General features: G+C 45.5%; 2 protein-coding genes across 6 annotated transcripts; one reads left to right on the top strand and one right to left on the bottom strand.

Annotated features, from left to right (window-relative positions):
- Positions 1-79: 79 nt before the first annotated feature.
- LOC103777293 (cyclin-dependent kinase 11B) lies at positions 80-14,653 on the top strand. Of its 5 annotated transcripts, XM_008944843.1 has the most exons (20): positions 80-190; positions 834-949; positions 1,156-1,251; positions 1,693-1,694; positions 1,873-2,011; positions 2,556-2,686; positions 3,840-3,962; positions 5,149-5,244; positions 5,354-5,482; positions 6,383-6,448; positions 7,013-7,188; positions 7,866-7,956; positions 8,524-8,645; positions 8,986-9,091; positions 9,694-9,815; positions 10,511-10,618; positions 11,577-11,693; positions 11,971-12,119; positions 13,367-13,556; positions 14,549-14,653. In XM_008944843.1, exons 1-20 carry the CDS (start codon positions 80-82, stop codon positions 14,639-14,641), a joined length of 2,283 nt encoding a protein of 760 aa, XP_008943091.1. In that variant the 3' UTR covers positions 14,642-14,653. The 5 variants fall into 5 exon arrangements, with proteins under 5 accessions (XP_008943091.1, XP_008943092.1, XP_008943090.1 ...); XM_008944844.1 differs by lacking the exon at positions 1,693-1,694 and having other exon boundaries at positions 1,156-1,259; positions 1,879-2,011; XM_008944842.1 differs by lacking the exon at positions 1,693-1,694 and having other exon boundaries at positions 1,156-1,283.
- Positions 14,654-17,258: 2,605 nt separating this feature from the next.
- MMP23B (matrix metallopeptidase 23B) lies at positions 17,259-25,531 on the bottom strand. Its single transcript, XM_008944840.1, has 8 exons — positions 25,361-25,531; positions 22,590-22,723; positions 21,565-21,704; positions 20,208-20,375; positions 19,829-19,993; positions 19,113-19,223; positions 18,093-18,219; positions 17,259-17,433 (listed from the first exon to the last, which is right to left on the bottom strand). The coding sequence occupies exons 1-8, from the start codon at positions 25,529-25,531 to the stop codon at positions 17,259-17,261; spliced, it is 1,191 nt and encodes a 396-aa protein (XP_008943088.1).
- Positions 25,532-27,476: the final 1,945 nt, after the last annotated feature.

Raw genomic sequence — 27,476 nt, 5'->3', positions numbered from 1 at the left:
GTGAGGTTTCTGTGGGGTTCATGCCTGTCCTGGTTTGTCTTGTGTTTTTTTCAGAGTTTTTTTTTTTTTTCGAACTCAAATGGGTGATGAAAAGGATTCTTGGAAAGTGAAAACTTTAGATGAAATTCTTCAGGAAAAAAAACGAAGGAAGGAGCAGGAAGAGAAGGCAGAGATAAAACGTATGAAAAATGTAAGTTACTGTTTGGTATATAAACATTTCTGATGGCACCTGAGGAGCTTCAGTGCCTGTGGCCTCATTGCCTGGTGAGAACGAGGCCTCTTCCCCTGTCAGCAGAATTACTCTGTGTGTTCACTAATTCTAAAGTTTAACAAAAATATGATGCTTTTCTAAGATCTTGTTGTCCTTATGTTTGTATATTGTGCTTTGTTTTATAGCTACTGGTTAGAAAAGGTAAAGAAATTCCTATGATTGCTGTTCAAGTAACAAGCTTTCAAAGATCTTATAGAAGAAAGGGTTTAAGTAATTGTTTCTGAATAGATTTTACATCACTATTTGGTTTTGTACAATATCCACAAAATAACATTCTTTTGGAAAAAAATCACAATAGTGCAATTCTCCTTAATCACACTACGTTAATCACTAATGTAATTAGTTTTAATTACATGGAGCTTACAGCAGTTCAGCTATAATTGGAAGCAAACTGCATTCCTCTGCTTACAGCGAGGACACATCTGCTTCATAAGTCAGTGTACGGTACTGGTGTGACCAGCTGAGAAGGCTTTTCAGCCAGAAATGAGTATTATTTACTTTGTTTTCATTTTGTGACATAACAGTCCATTGCAGTTGGGTTTTTCTGGTGTTCCCCTTGCAGTCAGATGACAGGGATTCAAAGCGGGACTCTCTGGAAGAGGGGGAGCTGAGGGATCATCGGATGGAAATAACAATCAGAAATTCACCTTACAGGAGAGAAGACTCTATGGAAGACAGGTAAGAATAAAAAGAATAAGGTTATTTTAGGAAGAGTTGCTCAAATTAGCCTTTAGAATTACTGGTCCAGAGGTATTACAGAAATGAACTTTAATATAAATTAATGAAGTAGAAATAAAATCGTTTTTTTCAAAATGGAGAAAGGAGGAAGTAACACACAGTTCCACGTAACCTTCCCCAGTTTATTAATTTCTCCTGTGTTTTAGAGGTGAAGAAGATGATTCCTTGGCTATTAAACCCCCACAGCAGATGTCACGGAAGGAGAAAACCCATCACAGGAAGGACGAGAAGAGGAAAGAGAAGCGGCGACATCGCAGCCACTCAGCAGAAGGTGGTAACTGCTGCACCTGGGCACATCCTGGCAGCTGCCCCGGGGGGAACTGAGCTGGCACACTGTGGGGTGGAAATAACAGTTACTGCAAACTGGAGGAAACGTGTCAGGTGGATAAGACAAAGGAGTTTAAACGTGTGTTATTTCTTCAGTTACGTTGAATGCCCTTATGGCAATGACAGGGGTATGTATGTGTTTTCAGAGGACAGCAATCACTTTGGGACAGGAATATAAAACCTACTTTTACACTTTGGAGTCTGTTAAACTTCTTTCTGGCTTTGCTGAGTGAGTGGGCTGAGCTATGATCTGTATACCTGACTATAAAGGAAAAAATACCCTTTCTAGAAACATTTATGTTCTATTCCTGCTACTACCAGGCTTTTCCTGTTTTTAATGGAAGCATTTGTGCAAGATGTTACACTTTTATTTTTCCAACACGCCTTCAGCTCAGGATTTTTCCATTAAGAAAATAACAAGAGTACATGAAAAGAGGTCACCACAAGTTTCATCCTTTCTAGTTTTGCTTTTTAAAAAATAGGAGCGCTAAATATTTTGACTAGTAACACTCCAAAATTGATTTCTGTTTGTTTAGGGAAACATGCCAGAGTGAAAGAGAAAGAACGGGAGCATGAGCGTAGGAAGAGGCATAGAGAAGAGCAGGATAAAGCCCGTCGTGAGTGGGAGAGACAGAAACGGAGAGAAATGGCAAGGGAGCATTCCAGGAGGGAGAGGTACACCCGTCCCTCCCTCCCTTGTGGCAAACCAACAAAGAGATTACACCTTTCTCCTCTACCTCTAACCTTTCGTTGTTTTGAAATGACAAAAAAAACTCAGAGCAAAAACTTGTAAGGTGTGATGGCAGTGCTGTGTTCTGTGGATGTGTTGTCTGATGAAATATCTCCTTGGCTTTGATTACCTTTAGAAGTGGCTTTGTTGCAACAGATGTTTCAAGGTCAATTTGTTGCCAGTGTTTTGCTATGATGAAAAAAAAAAAATTAAGCAGATTGGCATAGTATTAGGGAGTTTATTAACTGAACTTGTTTATTCTTGTGTAAATCCTGGTGAGGGGGCAGAAGATTGTTTTAGAGCTCCTGGTCTTTGTCTTTGAAACACTGTTTTTAAAGGAGCAGCTGAAAAGCTGGGTCTGTTTTTGCCTGCCCTGCAATCAGTGGGATTGCTGCTAACGAAACTGAATGGCCCTGTAGTCAGTCCCAGCTGAGCAGCTGTTCTTTACTTGATAAGCTGTGAACCTAACAAAAATATTTATTTTCTTAGAGATCGTCTGGAGCAACTGGAGCGAGAACGAGAGAGGAAAATCAGAGAGCAGCAAAAAGAGCAAAGGGAGCAGAAAGAGCGAGAGAGGCGAGCTGAGGAGAGGCGTAAGGAGAGGGAGGCCAGGAGGGAAGGTAACTGTCTCTGCAGAAATGCTGTCTGGGCCTCCTGTCTGCTGAGAGTGGTGGCACAGGGCTTTAGAAGGCGTTTGGTTCTTGGGTCAGTGCCAGGGATTAAAAAAAACTAAAGCACAGGAGCCTTCTGCAAGGGGGAGGGGAATCTGTTGAATTCTATATGGGGAAATGAAGCAATTCAACTGCCTTAATGTCACAGCATATTGATTAGCAAGTTGTCTTCTGCCTCTCTGTTAGTCTGGTTTCCTACAGAAGCAGCTTTGTGTAGCTGGCACTGTCTCTGTGTGTGCATGTGTGCCCGTCGTGATCCCAGTCGCTTCTGAGCTCTGGCTGAGTCTAACTCAATTTAACAGAGATTGAAGTCTCAGAATGAAGTGTTTTAAGGATTTGGGGGAATAAATTGCTGAGGCAGGGAGAGAGATCATGCAAGTACTCTCCAACCATGGAAAAGGCTGTAGTGGGAGTCAAGTGGGGAAGATCTGGTAGCCAAGCAGTTCAACTTGTACACCCGAACCCTCACTTGGCATAACATGTCAGATCCTTGCAATCTAAGCTCATCATTGTTGATTAGAGGGTTGTTCTTTGTCCCAGCTGTCAGAGGTAAAAAACAGAGCCCATTCCTGTGATCAAGTGATGAGGATTGTTCAAGAGTAGCAGAAGCAGCCATATTTATTGCTGTTCTCTCTGGTTCAGCTCATACTAAATAGCTCTGTTCTGTGCTGGGTATCTACACTGACACTGCTTAATCTGTCTGGCCTTTCATGTCAGTTATCCTTATTGCTCTAAATGTTCTGTCAGCTCCTTCTAAACCTCAGCTGGTTTTATTCTTTTATGTACCTTCCTAGTCTGTCCACTTCTCTCTCTGGCATTAATGCCTTAGTTTTAGGGTGTTTACTGTGCAGCATAGAGCACATCTTGCTTCTGTTTCCCAAGTATGGCAGCACCTTTCTCTAAGTACTACAAACCCATATCTTACTGTGTGTGAGGTAAATCCTAGTCCTTTTTTCTCCTAGATACAGTTAGCTTCCACTTCCACTCCTCCCATTACCCTTTAGTTGGTGAAGAAGAATGGAAAGAGGTGGTGGCAGCAGACAGGAGTGTCCTAATTAGGGCAGGGAGCTGTAACAATGTCTTCCGGTTTTGTTTTCACTAGTTTCTGCACACCATAGAACAGTGAGGGAAGAATATGGAGACAAAGTAAAAATGAGACCCTGGAGTCGCAGCCCATTACGACAGCAGAGAGACAAGCTTGAGCAAGGAGATAGCAGGAAACCAGGTAGCATTTGCCACTTTACAATGTCTTTGCCTGGGGGCTAGCAGGAGCTGTTCTGGGGCAGTGTTTCATTTTTAGCAGTGAACCTTTATCCCTGGTACTCTGTTCAAAGTGTTGTCCACTTCAGCCACGGTGCCATAGCTCTGGAGTGCTCATGAGTGTGTATGGACTGTTTTATAAAGCAGTGCTGGTCCTGCAGGTAATTGTGCAAGTGACAAATTGAATGAATCTTTCCTTTTTAGCAGTAGGAGCAGTAATTTTAAAAGTTTCAAAGTGAGTTACTGCATTCAACGATGAAAGAAGCAGTTGGCTGAATTTTAAAAATTTTGTAGGTTATTAACCTTGCAGATTAAAAGGAGATTGTTTACACTGCTAGCTCCAGTTGTTAGGAACTTAGCTACCTTAAAGTTACCCTGCAGGGATCCATATAGCTTAAGCATCACTGATATTGCCATCTTGTAGAAGAAAAGAAATGCTTATGGTAGTAAGTATTCTGTAACATTCTGCAGTATTCTGGTTAGATGGTGAGTTTTGTTCTCTAAGCCAGAAAATGGTTGTCCCTATGCCTGGAAGATCCTGACTGTGAGTAGAGGACTTTCACAATGGACATAAAAGGGTGTGGTTAATAAGAAAAGCTCTGTGTCTGCCTCGTTAACGTGTGTGGCTGTACAAGTCATAACTATTTCAAGGGAGCTGACTGCAGAGTGTCATGGCTGGAGTCCCAGGTGGAGGCAGGCAGCAAGTGCTTGGAAGCTGCTGCCTAACTGATCAACAGTTACTCACCACATGCTGTTCACAGTGTTCCAGAGGGACTGCATTAGAATAGCAATGGCTGTATGTACACACGTTAGTGAGACTGTGTTGTGCTGATACTTGTTGCCATGTTACTTTTTTTATATTTATTTTTAAATTTATTTTAGAGAGGCTTGGGCATATATCATGTTTAAAAAACCAGAGGTCAGCATTCCCCATGTTTGGCTGTTGATCCTGCACCACTGCAATCCAGAAAAGCTGTTTGTCTGTTGAGCAGAGTGGATTATTTTGTAGTGCTCTGTTGTATTTCCACTACAGAATGTTCAGCATCAGTTCAGTGGCCAGAGGAAGTAAAGCAGTTACCTGGGGATTTGGGGTCTTGGAAGCAGAAGCAATACTCAGTCAGCACTCTTTTTAATTTTTATGATCTCAGCAGTAAAAGAAGAGAAACCAGAGGAGAGAGACCCTCTTTCAGACTTGCAAGATATCAGTGACAGCGAGAGAAAAACCAGCTCAGCAGAGTCTTCATCAGGTGAGTAAATGCACTTTAGCAGATGTCATTAATTGTGCAGGACTCTGGTGAGGAAATGTTGTTGTTAGAGCATGTGCCTACTTAATCATGTGTGATTATTCCTGAACAGAATCTGGGTCAGGCTCAGAAGAAGAGGAGGAAGAATCTAGCAGTGAAGGTTCTGAGGAAGAGGGAGAGGAAGAGGAGGAGGAGGAGGAAACAGGAAGCAATTCTGAGGAAGTGTCTGAGCAGTCAGCTGGTGAGTAACACAAAGCAGGTCCTAGAATGGTGTGGTATGAGTTTCTGTCTCTCATTTTGTGTTATTTTATTTGAACATTTTCCTTTTCTCTCAGTCTAGGATAGGCTGAGACCTCACAGGTCAAGATAACTAAAAAGAAAAAAAATACCAAGTACAAGTCATATTCTGTCCTTTTCTATAGAGGTAATACCAATTACTTGTCAAGAAGCCAGACTAGGCAACTGAAAGCCATTTTTGTCTTCCTAAATGGTGCAAGGCTGGCAGTTTAATTTTGTAACATAAATATTCTGTAGAGAACAATTCTGTGCTTATTTTGGGGGTGGTGAAATAAAACTGTCTCTCTCGTTTTGAATCATCTTTAGTTGCAAATTGCAGATTTTTTTTTTTTTTTTTATGCCATCATAAGAAAAGATGTAGTGAACCAATCTGCTTACATGTGTTCTTGTAATTAATTTGTAAAGACAGGCCTCAAAAACATGTGCTGATGGCTGGGTATTTTTTTTTATGCCATCATAAGAAAAGATGTGGTGAACCAATCTACTTATGTGTGTTCTTGTAATTAATTAGTAAAGACAAGCCCCAAAAATATGTGCTGATGGCTGGGTATTGTTTTAATCAATAACATTTAATAAGCAAATACCTATTTCCTGAGTTAATTTAATTCACCTGCCCCCATCCCCAAATTTCCAGACAATTGGTAGGGATTGTATTCTCTGTTGGAAGCTGAAAGGTGCAGTTCTGTGGGGCTTTAGGAAAGCATTTGTTTTCCAAGGGAAACAGAAGTATGAGGTCACTAACTAGAGAGTGAAGAAAGCCTGGTGGGCTAGGAGAGCATTTCAGCACTGATCTGCCACGGGGGGAACTACAGGGCTGTTGAGTTGTTAAAATTGTGTTTTGCAGAAGAGGTGAGCGAAGAAGAAATGAGTGAAGAGGAGGAACGGGAGAATGGAAACCACATCCCAGTTGGTACAATGCAAATACTGTCTGTTTGAAGAAGGGTTTGGATGAATACTTGAGAATAATAATTTAAATGGATTTCTTTTTGTAGCTTTGCCACCATCTAAATCATAGTGTATTTGGCATTTCGGGGCCATTCTGACATCAGAATCAGAAATTCCCTGAACTCTCTTCAAGGTCTGTGCTCAGAGGAAAGCAGATCATAGTCTAATGAGCTCATGCTTCCTTCTTTTTCATTTTGAGTCTCTTGCCCTGTCCTCCCATGAAAAAAACTTTGCAAACAGATATACTGGTCATCTTTCTTTTTCAATTTTTTTAGTAAAGAGTTATTTTTGACATCCTTTATTTACCACTGGAAATTGTCTGTACACAACTGTAAATGAGTTCTTGAAAGCATCTCTGCAAAGAGGAGAAATTTGGCTTCTCATTGATCCTTATTGGTACAGTAACTAAGCTACGTGTTGCACGCCTGTTGTGTGCAGTGGTCAGTGTTGCACTGCCCCTGTTTGTCTAAATCTGAAGGAATTGCTCCAAACATCTCCCTCTTTCCACCACTGATTCTGACTTTTAAAGTTACAGAGTCGAGGTTTGACCGCGATTCGGCAGGAAGCGAGCTGGAGGAGGAGGAGGTGGGGGAGAGCAGCCCTCACTCCAATGCCATGACAGAGGGGGACTACATTCCTGACTCACCAGCTTCCTCCCCCATCGAGCCCAAGCAGGAGCTTCCCAAGTATCTTCCTGCACTTCAGGTAAAGGTGCTGGGTGGTATCATAGGCAGGTGGATTTCCTTGGCTGCTTTGTGAACATCCTAAGCACATTTGTGTGTGAGAGTTTACAGGCAGAACCTGCCTTGCTGACTCAGCATCACAAAATGCACATTTCTGTGTGAAAGACACAGAAAAAATTATACATGAAACAGAAATGAAATAACTTCTAGACAGAGATAAGAATGTAGTAATACATTTGATAGTTTGATATCTTGTTATGACTATCTGAGAAGAGAAACCTGTGAGAGAGCAGCGTTGTTATTCTTTTTGTAGCCAATAGCAAAGTGTAGAAATATGAAAGTGTATTTTTATTAACTGAACTATGTGAAGGGCATCAGTCTAAGGTGCTGAGTTGCCACCTTGGCCACTTTGGCAGATATCTCAGTTTATTCTGTGCAAAAGTGACTGACTGAAGACCCACTGATTTAGTTTATGAACTAAAACACAGACTCTGTCCAGGATTCCTTTAGAGATCCAAGTAAAAATAAATACCAAAGATAGATTTCTCCCATGGCATGGCCGTATTGGTGAATTCTTTTGGTAAATTTTGACTGTCCCTGGAACCTGCTGAAGTTTCCTGTACGTCTTCTGGAAAAAAAAACCCAAGCAAAGCCCACCCCAGATGCTGGAGGTGTAAAGGTGCCTGTCTGTGTTTTCAGGGGTGTCGTAGCGTGGAGGAATTTCAGTGTTTGAACAGGATTGAAGAAGGAACATACGGTGTAGTGTACAGAGCAAAAGACAAGAAGACTGGTGAGTATAACTTCTTATCTCCTGTTCTTATCTCCATGATACTTAGGGCTGCAGTTTCATGCAAATGAACAGTTCTGCATTTCTCCTTCCTTAACAAAATCTGTCTAAAATACTTTTGGAAGAATAGTCTGTTTTCAGTTTGTGGCTGGAAAGACAGTTATTGCTGGCTGTAGAGCTGCTGTAGGTGGTTACCAGGGTGGAAGCTTTCAAAATGGGCTGTAACTGTTCCACCAGGCGTCACTGTAAGTGCATGACTGGCTGGAGAACTCTTGACAGCAGCTGTTGATGTGCAGTGGCTGAACACTGCAGTATCTTGTAGAAATTTGCACTCTTAATTTTTAAAGCTCTCAAAAAGCACTTCTGGTGTATACAAGTGTATTTATGTTTCTAAAACTCAAACCTCTTTGCTTATCTGATTTGTATTGGCAAGCCCCTGGAGGAATTTTGGCTTTCCTATGTTATTATATGTTCCTCCTCCAGTGACAGAACACTGAGGGACATCTTAATGTGCATTTTATTAGCTGTGTGATGGGAAATCTGCAGCTAATAATTCTCTTTTCTTCACAGATGAAATCGTGGCTCTGAAGCGACTGAAAATGGAAAAGGAGAAGGAAGGCTTTCCCATCACTTCTCTGAGGGAAATAAACACCATTCTGAAAGCACAGCATCTCAATATTGTCACTGTCAGAGTAAGTCCACAATCTTCACTATCAAAAGTATTTTTATTCTTGAAATATTACTTCTTGGCTATTAAAATGCTTTATAAAAATGGTGGTACTTGTAGCAGAGCCTGTTTCTGTTAACAGTTGTGTGTTATCTGTAAGACTATACAGACATTATGGTCTCTACATAATCTGATCTTTTGCAGAAATGAGCTGGGCTTTTTTTTTTTTTCAACAGAAAAATAGATTTTCTGTGGATTTCACTAATAGCAGGTTCCGTTTATCCTCTCAACAGTAAATTCCTAAAACTTTTGCATGCTGTTTAAATACTGTCTGCTTGTTTTGATCATTTGTTTCTGTGTTTTAGGAAATTGTTGTAGGTAGTAATATGGATAAAATCTATATTGTGATGAACTATGTAGAACACGACCTCAAGAGTCTGATGGAAACCATGAAGCAGCCATTTCTGCCAGGTACTCTTTGCTGTAGTCTCCTGTAATTCTCAAACTGGGACAAGTGGCCAACACAAACCTCAGTGTCTTTGGGCTGTGCTGACATCAGGGAACTGGCTTTGTGCAGTGACGTGTGCTGCCTTGGAATGTCCTCTATGGAACAGAGGCTTTGCTGCTTTTTCTGCTTGGTCTGGTTCTCCTGACACAGGTTAAGGCAGGATCCTGGGCTGGGAGTGCTGATCTTCAGGGTGGCATTTGGCTGGAGAGTCCAGTTTGTGTGCTCGGGGTGAACTGGGGCTTCAGGTGTGAAATGGAGGGAGTTTGCCTGGGCTAAACTGGAAAAGAGCCCTGGGGTTTAATTTTGGCCACTTCCTATGTTTTTGAGAGGTATTAATTTCTGAGCATTATTTGGGTGCATTCCAGCTATCCAGGTTACTTTGGCTTTATTGGCAGCTCTGTGGGTTTAACTGTGCTTGTTCTGTGACGTTTTTATGGTGCAGTCCACCCTGTGTTTTTAACTTGACACACCTTTCTACATTATGCCCCATTCTCAAAAAAAAAGATCAAAAACTCAAGGTAGATTTATCCTCTTAAATGCATTTGGTTTCTTTTTCTCATTTCAGGTGAAGTGAAGACCTTGATGATTCAGTTACTGAGAGGAGTCAAGCATCTGCACGACAACTGGATACTCCACCGAGACCTGAAAACCTCCAACCTGTTGCTCAGCCATTCAGGCATTCTGAAAGTAAGAATTACATGAAATAGGACACGTTTATGAGAGAACCTGTGTTGCAGAACTACACTGCATTGTGGCTATGTCAACAGCTGGGTAGAATGTTTTGCATTGATCTTTCAGAGGCAGGAGATGTGGTTTGTAAAATGTACTGTTGCAGAGGAGTGAACTCACTATTAAATAGACTGAAAAATCTGGAGAAGAATCTAACAGAAAAGCAGTAGATGGTTGGACTTGATCTTAGAGGTCTTTTCTGGCCTTAATGATTCTGTGATTCTAAGGAGGTCAGGACATAACATTTCAATTTTTACTTCTAAACCTTAGATGCCAGTTGTATATTGCCATCATTTACATGGCACAGTGGTTGCTGTTAAGCCTTTCCCTCTCTCAGGAAAGCTGGACTTGGAATTTTTTTCTTGCTTGCAGAATTGAAGTCAGCATTTGTTGTTGTTTTGGTTTTGTTTTCCCCTGCCCTGTAAGCTTTCTGTCGAGGTGAGCAATAACAGGAAGGCTTATTTGGCCTCAGGAAGGGAAAGATGTTTTTTCCCTTCAATGGAAAAAGACAAAGCTCATGGGAAACAGTGTGTTCCATGTGGCTGTTTTTGGAGGCTGGGAGCCATGCAATAGCCAACGTGGCCAACACACACTGGCACTGATAGTACAGGGTATGACCATGCTGGAAATACTGATGACCCATTTTCATTTAGGTTGGAGATTTTGGGCTAGCTCGAGAATATGGATCTCCACTGAAGCCCTACACACCAGTGGTGGTGACACTTTGGTACAGGGCTCCAGAGCTGTTGCTTGGAGCTAAGGTATGTTCCTCCTCCTTCCTCTGGCTGCTAAAGGAATGACTTTCCAGGCTAAATTTATTTTAGAATTTATGAGCAAAGTATGAGTATGCTTGATTCTTTTTGTTGATGTAGAGGTGGAAACTCTGAACCTTTAGTATTATTTTTCCTGGTGACACAGCTAAAAAGGTTCCTCCTTCCACAGGCAGAAGGTGGGTGGGTGACAGATGAAGTTTTTCTCCTTTAGAATGCTGACGTGGTACTGCTGCTGGATATCTCACAGATTGGTGCAAACTGCCACTGTCATCTTAGGCAGCTGTTTTGAGGTTTTTTTTGGTGTTTTTTTTAACCTTAGTCCAAAGTGTGTGCCACCCAAGGGTGCTGGCACCATTCTGGCAGTTCCCCTCACTGAGGACCTGTTCCCTGTCTGAAATGTGGGTGAAATCAGCAGGGTCCTTAGGGCTTCAGTGAACCATGCAAGAAAAAAATACTGCACTACCACCAAAAAAAGGGGTGCAAAAGTAAAAGAAGCCCTGTGCTGTTGTTCAGAAATGGTTTTGTAGGAGGGAAAGTGGCTGCATTTAAGGGAAGAGGTGCACCGTGGAGAGCAGGCTTTGTGCCCACAGCCTGAGGTGGCAAACCAGGGGCTAAGGCTGAGAGTGCAAGTGGGAATGCTTCCCTGGCTCTGACACTGCTTGTGAGCAGCAAAGAAAGACAGGGTCGTGGAGGCTTCCACGTTTCATCCTGAAGTGTTTGTGTAGGTGGCTGTTGCTCATAATTCACAGTAATTTTAACTTTTAAAGGAGTACAGCTGAGACCTGTGCTGTGGGTATCGGGCTGCTCGTGTTCGCTTCGGAGTGGTAGAAGCCCTAAAACAAACCTAAAACCTCCAAGTGAAACCCCACACCAAAACCACCCCCACCCCAACTCAGTGAAAGCATGTTCTGGGTTTTATAAGGCATAATAAATTCCTTCTTTCCAGGAATATTCGACAGCCATAGACATGTGGTCTGTCGGGTGTATATTTGGAGAGCTGTTAACGCAGAAACCGCTGTTTCCAGGGAAGTCAGAGATCGACCAGATTAACAAAGTCTTTAAGGTAAAGTTTTTAACACCTTTGGGTTCTAACGGACTGGTTTTAGACACAGGCATCTTAGAGTAGTAAGAAATTCAAAGTGCTTGTTCTGAGAGATTCAGCCTTAATGAAAGGCTCATAGCTCTGGTTCCTGGTTCACACTGCTCAGAGCAGGCTGAGACCACGATTTGGGCTTTGTCTGTTTCCTCTGGCTACTTATCAGTTCCTATAGCCCCACGATGAATAAGTGGAAGGGTTGCACTCTAGGATGAGTTTATTAAAGAGAGATTTTGATGTACAGGATCTGGGTACCCCGAGTGAAAAGATCTGGCCTGGTTACAACGAGCTGCCAGCAGTGAAGAAGATGACGTTCACCGAGTACCCCTACAACAACCTGCGGAAGCGATTCGGGGCGCTCCTCTCAGACCAGGGCTTCGACCTGATGAACAAGTAAGTGCCTCCTGGGGAAGCAGGGGTGGGAGAGGCCTCTCAGGGCAGCACTGCTGGTATTGTGGTGCATTGAACCTCCTCAAAATGTGCTGCTGCGTTTGAGGAATAGCGTTGCAAGGAACGGCAAAGAGTGAACAAACTTCACCCTCACAACAGCTCTTTTTGGTGTACCAGGCTCTTAACAGCTGCTGTTAAACCTCACTCCAAGGCTATTCTTGCACATCTATAGCCTAGAAAAATGGAAAAGTGTTTTAGTGGTAGTATCAGCTCATTCACCTCGTGTTTGTGTGGTGAGTCAGCTGTTGTGCAGTTTGCTGATGGATCTTGTTAGGACAAATTAGGACTGAAAAAAAGGAAAAATGCAGCACCTTCTAGACATCAGATAAAGATCTGTTCACATAAAGAATTAAGAAAATTACAATCTTGGGTTTTGTCCTAGATTTTCCAAGTTCTGTCCCATCTGCTGTTCTGGCAGTCCTCCTCACTGGCTCTGCTGGTGCATTCTGATTGCATCCCCATGAATTCTTCTTTAAAATGTTGACAATGGATTGAGAGATTTTTGTTTTCCTCCCTCCTCTAATATTCCCTTTAAATTTCATGGCATGAAGTAATGGAAATGTTTGTTTCAGATCTTACTTAGAACTTGTCTCCACTAAAAATAGCTTGCAGAAACACATGATTAAGTGTATATAAGCCAGTGGAACTAATTACATGTACAAACCTTGGATATAGAAGTGTTTACATAGGGCCAAATACTGTTTGGTAGGATGAATAGTGCAGTAAAACATGTTTCTGTGTTGTGAAAGGTTTAAAACAAGCACGGGCTGTACAGTTGAGTTACACTCTGTGGCAGTATTTTGTGGTCCATCAGTATAATCTCAGTTGTGCTCTCTAAAACAACAAAGCAACGTTGTAAAATAATATAGTTGAACCATCCTGGCTCCCTTTTGAGCTATATGACTGCCCACAGGTTATAAGGTGTCTAAAGATTTATATGTCTGTAAACAGACCCCTGCAAAAGCTGCTTTTGAGAGGTGGTTCCAGGTGCAGTGCCATGAACTGCAGGTTCCTGTAGGAAGCATGGGTTTCCATCTCATCAGTGGTAGAGCAAGCCTGTCACCAGTCATGTCCAGTAATAAATTCTTTGTTTTCAAATTGCATTTCTGAAGAATTCATCATTTCTGGGCTAAAATTTTTCTTCTTTCTGCCTCCCCCCCCCAAAATCTGTTTTCTTCCTAAATTCTCAGCTTTCTGACATACTACCCAGCCAGAAGAATTACTGCTGAGGATGGTTTGAAGCACGAGTATTTCCGAGAGACTCCCCTGCCTATTGACCCCTCCATGTTTCCCACCTGGCCAGCAAAAAGTGAACAGCAAAGGGTCAAACGTGGCACCAGCCCACGCCCCCCCGAGGGGGGCCTTGGATACAGCCAGCTGGTAAGCACAGCAGCTCAGGGCAGCTGGCACACACTCCTCATGTCCTCAGGCACGTCCAGATCCTGAGTTTGGAACAGCTCTGGGGCTTGGGATCCTGAGACTCACCTGTGCCTGTGTGGAACAGCCTCTCTAGGAGCCCAGCCCTCCCTCTGCCCCTTTGCAAAGGGTGGGGCCACTCACTGTGGCACTCACAGAATCACAGTTTCAATGCATAATCTGAGAAAGAAATGACATCTGGTTTTATCCCCATGCAGAACAATTGTTCTTTGGAAAGTGTACATTATTTTACACTTTCAACTAAGCTTTTAAAGCTACAAATTGAATTCTGGAGAAAAAAAAAAATAAATCCAAAGCCTGGTAAGTGTATTACAGATATTGTGAATAGAAACAGTCTCCTTTTTCAGTATTTGGAGGATTCAAAAAGGCCAGGCTGGGCACTGTGCTGTCCATTTTGGATAAAAGCTGGCTCAGAAGGATGCCCTGTGAGTGTGGCATGGTACAAGCTTAATTATATCAGTGTCTTAGTCCTAGTTCCCTGTCTCAGCCTAGATGAAATGGCACTGTACCAAATTTAACAGCTGGAGTAGCCTGAACAGTTTGTTTAGCCTTGTTTTTTTTCAGAGTATCAAAACTGGCATGGGGAGTACACAGCCTGTGTTTCATCAGATGCAGGATGAGTTGTGAGCACACTGTGTAACAGTGTTTGTTTCTCATCTGTCACATGTGCAGTCAGAAGTAGCTGTAGAAACCAGGAACATGTTTGAGATGCCTTTAGAAGAGTTAACTTTGGAAATAACAATGTTTAAAGCTCATGAATCCTGCTCTGCAATGCCCTGAGCTGTGGCACCAGTAAATCAAACAGCCTTTCTCATCTCCTGGAGATATTTTGGTTATTTTGTTGGTGTTTAGATTTTTGTGTGTGTGTGTGGTGGAGAGGGAAATGCATCTGCATGGACTCTTATTGATAAAGGCATTGTGATTGGCTTTCACAGGGTGATGATGATCTGAAGGACACAGGTTTTCATCTGACCACCACCAACCAAGGAGCGTCTGCTGCAGGACCTGGCTTCAGCCTCAAGTTTTAAACTCAAGGTCAAAGCAGAAGAGAAGAAAACAAAAACCACAAAACAACAAAAAAAGGAGAACTGTTCATGTGAGTGGATTTCTGAGTGCCCCAGTTCTGTTCTTCAGGTCAGAGGGACTAGATGGTTTTATTTTTGAGAAGTCCAATGTCATCCCAGAGGCAAAGGCCCTTGCTGGGTGTGGAGGATAACTGCTGCATTCCATTAGAGGACTGGAGTTTACCTGAACAGCCAAGGATCATTACAAATTTGACAAAGTAAAACTTGAAGTACAATCCCAGAACAGTTTCTGGGGTTTGTTGTTTATTTTTTTTTTTTTTGGGTTTGTTTTGTTCTGTTTCCTTGTAAATTTGTAGAATTAAAATAACATTTCTAACTGCATAAGAGTGTGAAGGATTTCATTTCTTCACATGCAGCACACTTGGATGTTGGTGGCATTAAGGCTTCTAGAGTGGGACCTTATTCCCCCTGCTGCTGCCAGATCTGTGCTGAGACTCAGAGCACAGCATCAGCCTGGGCAAATAACTGTGTTTTTTGACTTTGTTTTCAGTAAATTGTCTGTGTCTGGATATAGTTAGGGCAGAACAATTTACAGTGCTGAGGTTTCCTCCCTGTTGCATGCCTCGGAGAGCACTAGGCTGGGTTGGGCTCCATTACAGTATTTTTGGGTGCACTGCTGAGCTGACCACTGTTTGTTGTGTTGTATACATGTATTTACAATGGCACTGGTGCAAAAGATTTTCTCTATTGTTTTATAAATCAAAAAGATTTATTATGGAGACTCGAAACTTTATTTTCTATAGAAAATTCTTTTAAATGTGCCCTTTTTCCATTAAAAGACAAAGAGCTTAGCTTTGCTGACTGTATCATGCTGTTCCAGCCCTTTCTCATAAGAGGGGGGGCAGAGGAGTCGTGTTGGAACATCCATCCCAGCCTGTTGGGTCTCTGATTTGGGATGCTTCTTTTCTGGGAACAGGATGATTTGGAAAGTACCATGGTACTCATGCAGTCAGAGCTGGGCACCCAGCCAGTAAAGGGATTAGTGTAAATTATAAACATTCTATCAATTTCAGTAAATTTAAGGGTTTTTCTGGGTAAAGGTCGTGGAACTGGAATGTGGATGTACTAAAAGTGGTAAATTTTGAAACCAAGAGGGTGGGTTTTGTCCTGCAGGGGAATGCAGGACTGTTTTCTCCTCCAGCCTGATGGACTGGGTCATACTGGGCAGAAACAGTTTAGTACTGGTCTGTTACCAGACACAGGCATGCTTTGAGCCAGGCTCCTCAGAGGTGGAGGTCAGCGACCCTTTGGGAAGCAGGGTGTGCAGCTCCCAGAGCCATTCTGCCTGGCCTGTGCTAAGATCAGAGGGATCAGAACATGCTGCATATTTTGTCTTTCAAGCTATGCTGTGGGTCTTGTGCTCTGTGAAATCATTTCCTTCCAGCTTCCTCGGCGTGGTTGCTGACAAAGAGGATTACTCATTTTAGTCAAACAAAGGAAACCTAATGCTGGATTGCAGTGGTGGTTTGAGAGATACATGTAACTTTTTGTTTTTTTTTCTAGAAGGGAAATACCAGCTCTCCCTGAGTAGTGCAGCATTGTTCAGTTACTGCAGCTCAGCTTTTATGTTGTCTCAGTTGTCTATATTTTGCATGGAGCACTTGCCTTTTGTGATCCTGAGCTGACTGGCCCTGCAGAGACCTTTGTAAGTGTTACACTGTGCTGTACTCTCAGCCAGGGCTGTGGTAAAACTGTCCTGCAGCAGAGAACTTCACTGGCAGAGGTTAATACTGGACAAGGATCTTCCTAATGTAAGGACTGCCAGGAATCCCAGCTGCCCATGGGCATGGACACGTGAGTGCACCAGGCTCTGCCTGCCCCCACGGGTGCTGCCTTCCCCTTGGGTGTGGCACCTTCACCTCCTCTCTGCTGGAGTCAGGCTCATGGATCAGACCCCTGAAGGACAAGATCTGAGCAGGTGCTGCTGGAGGTAAATAGTCTATTGGGATAAGATCACAGGAGTCAAACACAAACCACAGGGAAGCTGCTGGTGGGCAAAGAGATGTTCTGTGGATGCTGGAACTGAACATGTCAAGGTGTGGAATGGAGTAATGAAGGTTTGGTGTGACCTTACATCCTCCTCCTGACAGGTACAAGTAATATCAGGTCTTACACTTTTTTTTTAAGCTCTTCAAATGCTATGCACCAGGATCTAAAAGAAGACAGCAAAACACTTACAGAGTATAACTGGTCACTTTGCTTCCCCAGAACCTCCACAGCTGAGCTGTCGAGCTGTTATCCATTGGGCTGATGGGTCATGCTCTTGCTTTCCAGCAGTCTGCAGTGATCCACACAGTTTAACTGCAAAATCTGGGACTTCTTTTTTTAAAAAAAAAAATTTAATTCTCTGTACAGCACATACTTGATCAATTCTTTACCATTAAAAGTAATTTGAAAGAGTTTTATGTTCCAGTAATTGAGTCTCAGTCTCTCTTGCCCAAGGCGTGGAAGGAGCTGATGTAGAAGTTCAGTTGCACTACTGGAGATTAAATGCCAAAGAAATGTTTTGAATTTGACACAGAACTGGCAGTTAATTGAAGTGGTCCTTCCAGGGCCCTTGTTAGTGCTTCAGTCTGATTCTCCAGGAGTAAGTAGTCAAGATCCTCTCCTTTTTCCTTACTATACAAGTGTAAGTTCCTTCGTTAATGGCGTTTGCAATGATGCTCATGTGATCCTCATTTAAAGATAAGTAACCTGGGTAGGAGTACTCCAGAAGCTCCTTATCTTTGTACCAGCTGTCATAAGAAAAAAGAACAGAAATTAAATACAATACCATTAAGTACAATGCAATTATGTTTTAGTGGTTCTTTCCTAGTGAGTTTTACTGAAGTCCACAGCACTGATGGGACTTGAACAAAACAAGGTTCAGAATTTTAGACTGCTGATGGCAGTTACAACAGGGCACTATCCTGAGTGATTTAGGAGCTTAAATCTTACTGAAAGTTGATGGGAATTTGGATCCTCAGTCTAAACTAACTCGTGGGCTTCAGCACATCTCTCTCACGTTTAGAGGTATCAAAAATAACCTGCTTGCACATCAATAAGAGCTAACAAACTATTAATTGAAAGGGTGAATTTAAGACTTTTTTTTCCAGAATATGGGTATCTGACTTGGTAAGAATTTTCCATGTGCTAAATATGTGAATTGGATTTCATCCTTTTTCAGCTCAGCTGGCTCATTTCTGATAGCTCTGCTTTCAGACTGATGCTCTGCAGTGTTACCACCAGTGGCCACACACTCCCCTCTGTGCTCTGGCTGCCAGATGAGACAGTGACGTGCTCCAGAAGATAAGAATGTAGTTTATTTACCCTTTTTTGACACCCTTCCTCATCCTTTTTGGTGTGCAAGCTGCAAAGTCTCCTAAAGGACTGGAATAAATGATAGAGCACTTACTAAACTTTGCCTTTCTTGTGGATTATCTTCTGCCCGCAGCGGAAGGTGACGTTCCTGCCCTCAGAAACAGTCTTGGTTTTGGTCCTTGGAGGAGGCAGAGTGGGGGGAACCGTTGGAAATGGGAATTCTACCCCCCAGAGGTGAGAAGAAGAAATGCCAAAATTAGCATATCTCATTAGCAAGCTTTAGTCATTCCAGAATGCTTTCACAGAGTTATGTTATCACCTAAGGAACCTTAAATTACTAATTTAAAGATGCCTCCTACTGAGCAGCTCCTGGATAGAAGTGTAACATCATTCAGGTGCAGAGTTAACTGAGAGAAAAATCAACTTGCCCCTTTCATCTATACAGCAGAGTGTATGTTCAGTATGTGAACAGTCCCCTAGAACACGAGGGTTTGTAATTATCTGTCTGGGTCTTTGCACTACTCTGGTCTGGAAGAACACCTCTGTACTGGAAAAAGAGCTCCCAGTTCCATGGTGCAGCTTAAGGTCAGTGGGTGTTTATCTGAAGCTGAATTCCACAGCTGCAGGGACTTGACCTGATCCTGCACGAGTCCCTTATCTGGATTCACAGAACTGGGAGACTAGGTAAGGTGAGCACCATAAATTATATCTCCTTTTCTGCAGAGCAGCTCAAGTCCAGCTGTGCCTGAGATGTCAGTTGTCTTATGTCCCATCACTGCATCAGGAACTGTACTGCACCTCTGAACTGAGCACATTAGTGTGGTCCAAAAGAGAAGGAGGCTGAGGCACAGGGAGTAGTTGTGTTCTCAGAAACTCCCCACCCCTGGTTCAGTTAAACCAGGGAGGAGTGGGACAGTTCAATGTACCAGTCCTCAGCTGTTGAAGTATCAGCACTGTTCCTGTTTCCAAGCTTGATCTCAGCTCAGATCCCTAAGAGGCCATCTCTGCTGTGCTTCATCAGAGCTGGCTGGGGCTGGTCACTGCCTGTCCCTGGCACCTGTTACCTCCTCCCTCTGCACAGCCCCCCAAAAATCCCAGAGGAGAAGCTGGATACCGTAGCAGAAGTCACAGGTGGATGGACAGTGCTTCTTCATCAGCTTCCTCCTCTTCTCACAGAATCCTTTTTGAGCCCAGGATGGGCACATGAACAATCTGTCTTTACATCCTGCAACAGAGGGAGAGGAGGCACTGGAGGGATTGGAGCAGACTCCTCCTAGGAAACCAACTGGCATTTCACCTGAATCCAGCTGTTGGTGTAAAAGGGAGAGCTGGGACAGGAAAGGATCTAAACCAGGAACCCAGCACTGGAGCACAGGAAACACAGTGTTAGTGTACGAGCTGGGGGCCAGAGACCGAGCTGGGGGGGGTGACAGAGACTGAGCTGGGGGGGGCTAGAGACTGAGCTGCTTTCATGCTGTGGTGTTGGGTTGAAGAGAGCTGCTCTTTCTATGTCTCACACCAGGTCCTGTTGGAGCAGCTTGGAGCAGTCTGAGCAGTCTGAAACCTCTCAGAACTGCCACCTGGGGTGCTCTGTAAGACTTCCAGCCTCCTGTCCCTCACATCTGAAGAGGGCAGTGCTGGGAGCAGACAGTGCTACACCACCTTTTAGCTCTACTTCATATAAAAAGGAGTGAGAATCCCTCCTGCTCACTCGCTCACAGCCTTCTGCTCAAGGATGAGGGTCTAACACCACGATGGCTCCACAGGATACAGCCACCACTTCAGGCAACCCCTCGTTACACAGGAGCCCAGAGCCCCTGCCCACCCTACCATACAGCCTGTGAATCCCCCAGACTTCATCCTGGGAGATGGTCTTCTTCCCAGTCAGGGTGGCGTTGATGTGCATGAGGGCGTTGGGGTTCAGGGAGTGCATCAGGCCCAAGGCATGGCCTATCTCATGAGCTGCTACGTGGACCAGGTCGGTAAGCCAGACACCTGGAGGAGAAAGGGAAAGAAGAGTGGGTGCTGTGTGCTGAAGCACAGCTGCCAATCCTGGTGTAAAACAGAGGACATCATCCAGCACGAGGAGGGGATCGTCTTAGCACAAGCGTCGCTGTTGTCTCTGTCCCATCCCAGGTAAAGCCCAGAACAAGGGCTAAAATACAGATCCTAGAGGCATTATTTTTGTGCTCCCTGAGGCACGTGGTACCTTTTTTCCAGCTGAAGCGGGTGTTCCCCAGTATCCAGTACTCGTGGTCATCGAAATGGATTTCCCCATTGGGGGGGAAGAAGGCGTGGGCCAGCTCCCCTGTGGTGCCATCAAAGCAGTGGTGAATGAGAGACTCCAGGCAGTCCGTGTGGTTGATGGAGTAGAAGCCTGTCAAAAAAAACCCCAGATTTAGTGTTTCTAGCAGGGTAAGCCCCCTCAGGACACAGACAGCTGTAAGCTTGTGGTTTACTGAAAAAAAATCTCTTATGGCATCCCATGTGTTTTCCCCCTACAGAGCCACAAAAGGAAAGCAAAGGCAGAGCAGCTGCCAGGAGGATGGGGACACGACACAAACTCCACCCCAGCTGCACTGAGACCCTGGATTTGGGGCTGTTCCCAGGGGACACAAAGGAGGCTCCTGCTCAGAAAGGATTGCTGAGCTCTTTTTGCAACATCACAGGGAAATTTTTTTCCGGATAGAGAGAAGCTGGACAGTGAGGTGATAGCCCCAGGATGTAATTGCTCCGTTTCAGACACAAATAGCCAGCCTGAAGGATGCTGGCTGCTTGCTGTCTGTGCTAGTGCATGAGAGCATCTTGGTGTGCCCTGTGGCCACTGGAGCTGAGCCACCAGGAGCTCTCGTGGCAGCAGGACAGGGCAGGACAGACCTGGGCAGTCACACCAGGCTACATGCTCTCGTGTTGTGAAACAATGGTGAGTGTGTGGCTCTCACTGCTGCTGCCAGCTGCACAGGAAATAACTATTTCACACAGAGCATAAACCCAGGAAGAATTCACATCTGGGGCTGAGACAGAGCAGATAATGCCCCAGCACAAACATCCTTCTAGGCCTGAGGAACCTGGGAGTGAACGACTGCTACAGGGGCAGGGGACAGCTACAACTGGACAGAGAAAATCGTGCCTCAACAGGATTAACAAAAGGGAGACTAAACCCATAAATAATCTGGAATCCATCCCCTGCTCTGTGGCTGTGTGACCTTGGATGTGTCATTTCACCTGGCACTGCTCCCTTTCCCTGTCTGGGGAACAGATAATCCTGTCCCAGGGGCACGTTTGGAGGGTCAGGTCTTGTCAAATACCTGCAGCTTCCCGACTGCCAGATTCACAGGCAGTGTTAACTGGGATATTAACATCTCCTTAAAGCAAGGGGGAGGAGTTGCTCTACCTGACTAAAGGCAACACAATGTTCCTTGTCCAGGAGGCCCTGCTGTTCCCGTACAGCAGGGGAGGACCCTCCTGCCCCGAGCTCCTGCTTCACCTGCTGAAACCCCACAGGTCCCTGCTGGAGTCGAGGTGCACAACAGCCCCCACAGCCCCCAGAGCCCCCACAGCCTTACCTATCTTCAGGTCACTGGCTACGTGGCGTGGAACTTCTCTGAAGCTGAAGGGGGACACCTCGCTCCACATGCGGAACGCGGCCGCCAGCCCCCTGCGGGTGTCCCTGGCACTTATCAGGTGCCTGGGGAAGGACAGGATCCTGCAGGGACACAGAACAACCTCAGGACAATGCTCTTCCCTTCTCAAACACCTGCAGGCTCTCAAGGCTACATCAGAGAATCGTCTCTCCATTCACCGATAGGTTCAAAACAGGAGCAGCTTGAACCGGATTTAAGAATATTTAATAAAACCCTCCCAGGGACTAATCTATTACTGATATTCTTTACAGCTACCTGTTCTGGATTACAGCTCTTGTCCCTCCTCAAGCACACCAGATAAAAACCCATTTCTACCCTAACACCTCCCCGTGCAGTGTTGGTAGGAAAGGGAACAACTGAACTGCTGCATTTCAGCAGCAGGCCAGGGACGTCCTGTTCATAGCTCAGGCTACAACATAGGTGCTCACACTGAACTATAATCCTCTCAGGCAGAACTTTTGAAAGAGAATCCCAAAGGATATCAAAGGTTTGACAGTAAAACAAGTTATTTCCTTTTTAAAAAAACTCTCACCACTTGGGAGACTCCAGAGAGGCTTTTGCTTGGGCCACAGGCATGCTACAGCTGATGTGTGAGAGTGCAGGATGGCAGCACCGTGGACACACACAGATGGCTCCTAGAGACTTACCTTGTCCCAAAGGAAGATCTGCATTCAGGAAACTGCCTGAGGTGGAGCAATTGGGAAAAGCTGTGTGTATTCTGCTATCCCCTCTGGTTGTTTTTTAGCTATGCTGTTTATGTTCTCCCTTCGTCCCAGCACATCCTAAAGGGTGAGAGGTGGCAGCGTTTGTAGAAACACTCCCTGCTGTGGAGTGGTTCTAGCAGCTACCCAGCACCAGCACGGGGAGCAGGAGGCACCTGAACAGCTACAAACACTGCCCCCAGTGTCACTTGACCTGCTGACCCCCAGGGCCCTGCCAGTCCGTACTTGTAGGTCAGGTTGAAGTGGTCCCACTTGAGGCGCCCCGGGGTGATGCTGTACCTCCTGCTGCGCCCCGGGGCCCCGGCTGCCACCGCGGGGGCAGAGCCACCCACCCCGGGAGGAGCAGGGGAGGGACCTTCCTGCAAAGAAAAAACAGGAGGTTGAAAGAGATGGGAGAGAGCAGAGGGTGGAACAGCATAAAACTACCCGCTCTGGGGCAGGGGAGGCTGGGGAGCACCTCGGGCACCTCCACATGGGTGCCCAGGAGACAGGGCCGGTGCACCAGGGGCTCGGTCTGTGCCTGCTTGGGTGTGCCAAACCAAACCAGGAGAGGGGCCATACTGAGGGGCTCTTGGGGCTCATCTTGGATCAGGCATGCAAGGCAAGGAAGGGAGCAGCTCCCCTCCACCCTGGAGCACAGAGGGGCAGTGCTGCAGGCTCCCCTGGGCTGCTCTGTGATTCCAGGGCAGGGCCCTGCAGCCCCTCTGCTCCAGCCAGGGCAGAAACCAGGCCTGGGGAGCTGCTGGCCACGGCAGGGCTGCAGCTCTTCCTGGAAAGTTTTCATTTCCTTTTCACTTTGCTGTTGCTCTCCAGCTTCACCACAAGAAATTGAGTACTGGACAAATGAGTAAAACAGGCCCCTCTTTGTGCAGAGAGCTCTTTAAAAGCTGCTCTGTGGATCTGAAATGCCTTCAAAGTAAATAGGAGCCCTGGAAACCCTGGAGTGCATTTCAAGCCATCACACAGTAAAAGACATCAAATTTTGTGACAAGTCTGACTCAAACTATAAAAGCCTCTTAGTCCTGTGTTGGAAGGAAAAAGAATGGGGCCCAGGACAGTTCTCTGGAAGTTTACCTGCTCTGCCTCCACTTTTCAGTACCAAGACACTGAATATCTCTGGGTCATCTTTGCTCCAGAGGCACCAGGACACTTCCCAGGCAATACATATGGTGGCAAAGCTACAAAAGCTGCACCAGCAGGAGCTTGTTCAGCTCCCAGCACACGCTGCAGGAGGTGAGAGCTCTTCACTCCACTCAGAGAGCTCAGGCTCAGTCAAACCAGCACATCCCTGGTCTCCCAGCAAGCCAAAGGCAGGACCAGGAGAGAAGCCTGGAGACCCTGCCAGATGCTGCCCCAGTGACCAGGGACTGCCCCTGACACTGCCCAGTCTGCCTCCCCTGCCACTGGGTGAGTCAGTGACACCAGCACAGGGTGAAGTCCTGAGGCTCTTCTTAAAGCCCCCTGGGTACCAGCAGAGGAAAATTAGGTCGTGAAACAGCCTGTTGGATTGTTCTGCATGGAAAGCTCCTGCAGCCCCAAGGGAGGAAAATCAGTGTCTCTTCTGTTGAGCTTAAAACCCCAAGTGCTGAATGAGCAAGGGGGAAAATTAATTTTAAAAAAAAAAGTGTCCCTAGTGACCTTACCCTCAAACCCAGGTAAGGGTGACTCAGGCCCACCAGCAGTCACTGAGTCCTGTATCTGACCCAGCCACAAGCTCATGAAAGGCACAGAGGGCTGAGTTCTCCTGCTCAAACATTCCACCAGGCTCTGCTCCACTCTAGCCTCTGTTCTACCTTCCCCTGGTGCCACAGGATGCTTTTCATTCAGAGTGTGTTGCAGACTGGGTTGGGGAAGGGTGGGGTACCACAGGTACACACCAGCTCAGATGCAGGATTGACAGAAGTGGAATAACCCAGTTCAAAATGTCCCAGCATAGTTTAGATCAAAGGATCTGTCTGGATGCCAAAGAACCAAGAGGATGGGAATACCCAGAGCTGGAGGAGAGGTCAGACACTGCCAGTGGGAAACCCACTTGACTGCAGGCTAAGTTCTCCAACATTGAAAAAGCTTGGGAGGTACCAGAGGACACAGCTTCAACTCTCTCTCTCTCAACAACTACAACAGGCACCAACAGCTACACAGGCAGAGACTGGCCAACATCCCTGCTCTGCATTATTCCCCTGCCCACTCAGCCCTCTGTTAATTCCCTGAGTTTTAATGAATGTTCATTCATTCCCCTCTCTCCCAGTCATGCAGTTCCCCTCTTATAAACCAAACAGTAACAGAACTCTGGGACTTGGCACCAATTAGTGAGAGCCCTGAGCATGAGATGCAAACAAGGGGTGCTGCTGCCAGACCTTCATGAACACAAAGAGCAGGAGGGGATGGGAGTGCTTAGAGAAGATTGGGAGTTTTTATAAAATTAAAAGCAAAACTGAAGCTAAAGGCAAAACTGAAGATCAGGTTCTGAGTCCCCAAGCCCTGCTGCAGCTCCCCCTGGAAACCAGTCTGCCCCAGCACACCCTGCTAAGGCCAGACCCTGGAAGAGAGGCAAGGTCAGAGAGGAGTTTCTGTAGGTCCAGTGTTAACTCCCAGCTGAGATCTTCCACCATGAGCCTGCCTCTGGACTTCCACAGAGAGCCCAGCTGCTGTGGAAATCAGAACCAATGCATGCCAGGCTGGCAATCCAGAGGTGCTTACCAGAACCAAAGCTCTGAGGGGAAACCCCAAATCTTTTGTGCATTCACTGTGCTCCCTGCAAGCTGCACACACATCTCTAGTGACCTGATTCTACTTGGATGCCTAATTAACTTTTAGGATCCTTTGCAAAAAGGGGCTCAAACAGCCATAAACAGATCTTGTGCCTTAGCAGCTCTTCAGATCCTGTTTAGCCTGCCTCCTGAGTGTATCTGTCCTCTAAAAAGAATACACATGCACATACACTGGACACCCCCACCCCCCTTTCAAGCATTTGAGAATTAAATCCTTTCTCCTACCTGACTCTGCTGAACTGCAGCTCCAGCTGGGTCTCCTACAGTAGCCAGCAAAGCCACCACAGGGAATATGCATAAAAATCCCACAAGGGTTCTACAGCCACTGCTCTTTTTCTCATCAGCTGAGAGGAAACTCTTCCTTCTGTCTGCAGAAAGTTTTTCTGCTTGATCCATGTCGTCCTTTGATGCTTTCTAGAGGGAGATGTGACATGGACTAAGACATTCTCTTCACAGAGTGCCTTGGTAATCCTTCTGCTCACCGTTGCATTTGGAGCATTAATGAACAGCACTGCAGCTACCACCAAAGTTGTGCAGAACCACCCGAGTTTCAAAAAGCTCTAAAAAAAAAAAAAAAGAAAGAAAGAAAAGAAAAAAAACCCAAAAATGTAGACTTTACATTAAGCCTCCTTCCAATGTGCCTAAGATTCTCTCAGCCTCTGCCAAATGGTTTCATGTTACTGCAGCTGAAAGTTGGGCTGGGAGGAAAGCAGCAAAGTGAAACAAGCTGGGATGGACATGAACTCTTTCCTTTCACTGTCTGTACAATGAGCAGAGGACAAATCTGCAGTTGTCAGCTTTATGCAATGAAAAAAGAATTGGGGGAGGGGGCAGAGAAAGGAATCCAGAAGGCAGCATCATGCCCTTGGAATGTTTCATTAGGGATGCTGAAGGCTGGAAGAGCTGTCATTCGTCAAGGGCTGTCCTCAGGAGGAGTGAAAAATGAGATGCTGTGTGAGAGCAGGCAGAGCTGCCCTGCTTCAGATCACAGGCAGCATCAGCTCCCTCCTCCACGGAACTGGGCAAGCGACCTGCACATTTCTGGTGTACTTGGGAGCTACCCAGTGAGGGGTTATCAAGCTGAGAAAGAAAAAAGTGTTTTCAGAATCATCCTGATTTTGGGTACCTCAGCTTGAGCACGTCGGAAGGACTGGCTTGGAGAAGGGGTCAGAGTGTCTTAAGCTGTTAGGTTCTTTAAGGCACCTCCAGGCTGCAGGCTTGAAGACAATTCAGGATTATTTTAAAATACCTATGCAGAAATTGTCAGGTTTCCAGAAGCAGCTGCAATGTTCTGTCTGGTCACTGAGTGCTGGACATGGTGCTCCCCAGGTGGGGTGTCCATAGCTCTGACCAGGCAGAGGAGAAGGAACTCTGCAGTCACCTCAGTTCACAATCCAGTGGCAGGCAGGGGACAGTTCTAGTCAGTTCAGTCAGTGTAAAACCTTCCGGGGGGTATCTGAAGCATTTGAAAGGCTTCAGAAACTTCTTACACTTTTAATAATGAAAAATGGTTCCATTTGAATTGGTTTGCCCTAGTTCATAATCGAGCTTGCAACACTTTATAAGTTTCATGTGTTTTCAGTCTAAATCTGGCCTGGAGCTTTTAAACAACTCAGTATAAATATGGCCAATGAGCCCATGCATGATTTCATTAAACTCTTCTTTTTCAATTTTCACCAAGCTCCCCCCTGGAGGCAAAAATCCCATGCTTCTGCAGAGAGTGGGCAAAGGGCAGCAGTTGCTCCGATACCACGAGGAGGACAGAAGAAGGAGCAACTCGGAGGGAAGCTATGGATAGGCTTACACAGGAGAGCTGGAGCTAGGAGGAAGCACAAGAGCAGAAAGCAAGGGTCCAGGGCTCCAGCTGCTGTGACCCAAGCAGCCAGCTGCAGCAGTCCAGATGTGGCTCATCTCAGCTGCCAGGCAGGGCTTCCAGGGGGAGCTGCAGCTCTGCCCCGCAGCACAGCCGGCAGCAGGGAGCTGCCTGGGGGCGAGTGCTGGAGCAGGGCTCGGTCAGAGCTCAGCAGTGCTGCAAACACACCTCCAGATGTGGTTTAAGCTGCAGACCACAACGTGAAGTGAGAAACTGGCAACAACACTTACCAGGGCAACTTACCAATGTCTCCAGACCCCTGAACAGGCTTCTTATCAGAGTCTGTGGATGAGAACACATCTGCAGGAAAACTGATTGAGAAGGAGTCTTGAAGTAAAAACCTTGGACTGGGGCTCAGAACCTTCAGCCAGTAAAGCAGTACTGGCTTGAAAGAGAAATACTGCTAGCAAACAGAGTGCTGGAAGAACACTGAGTTGCAGTCATGGACCTGCATAAGAGCATCAAGTG

Source organism: Merops nubicus, unplaced genomic scaffold, assembly GCF_000691845.1.
Source record: "Merops nubicus isolate BGI_N331 unplaced genomic scaffold, ASM69184v1 scaffold21357, whole genome shotgun sequence".
Classification (NCBI taxonomy): Eukaryota; Metazoa; Chordata; class Aves; order Coraciiformes; family Meropidae; genus Merops; species Merops nubicus.
Note: the sequence above shows the minus strand (reverse complement) of the source record. Positions and strands in the feature narration are given on the sequence as shown.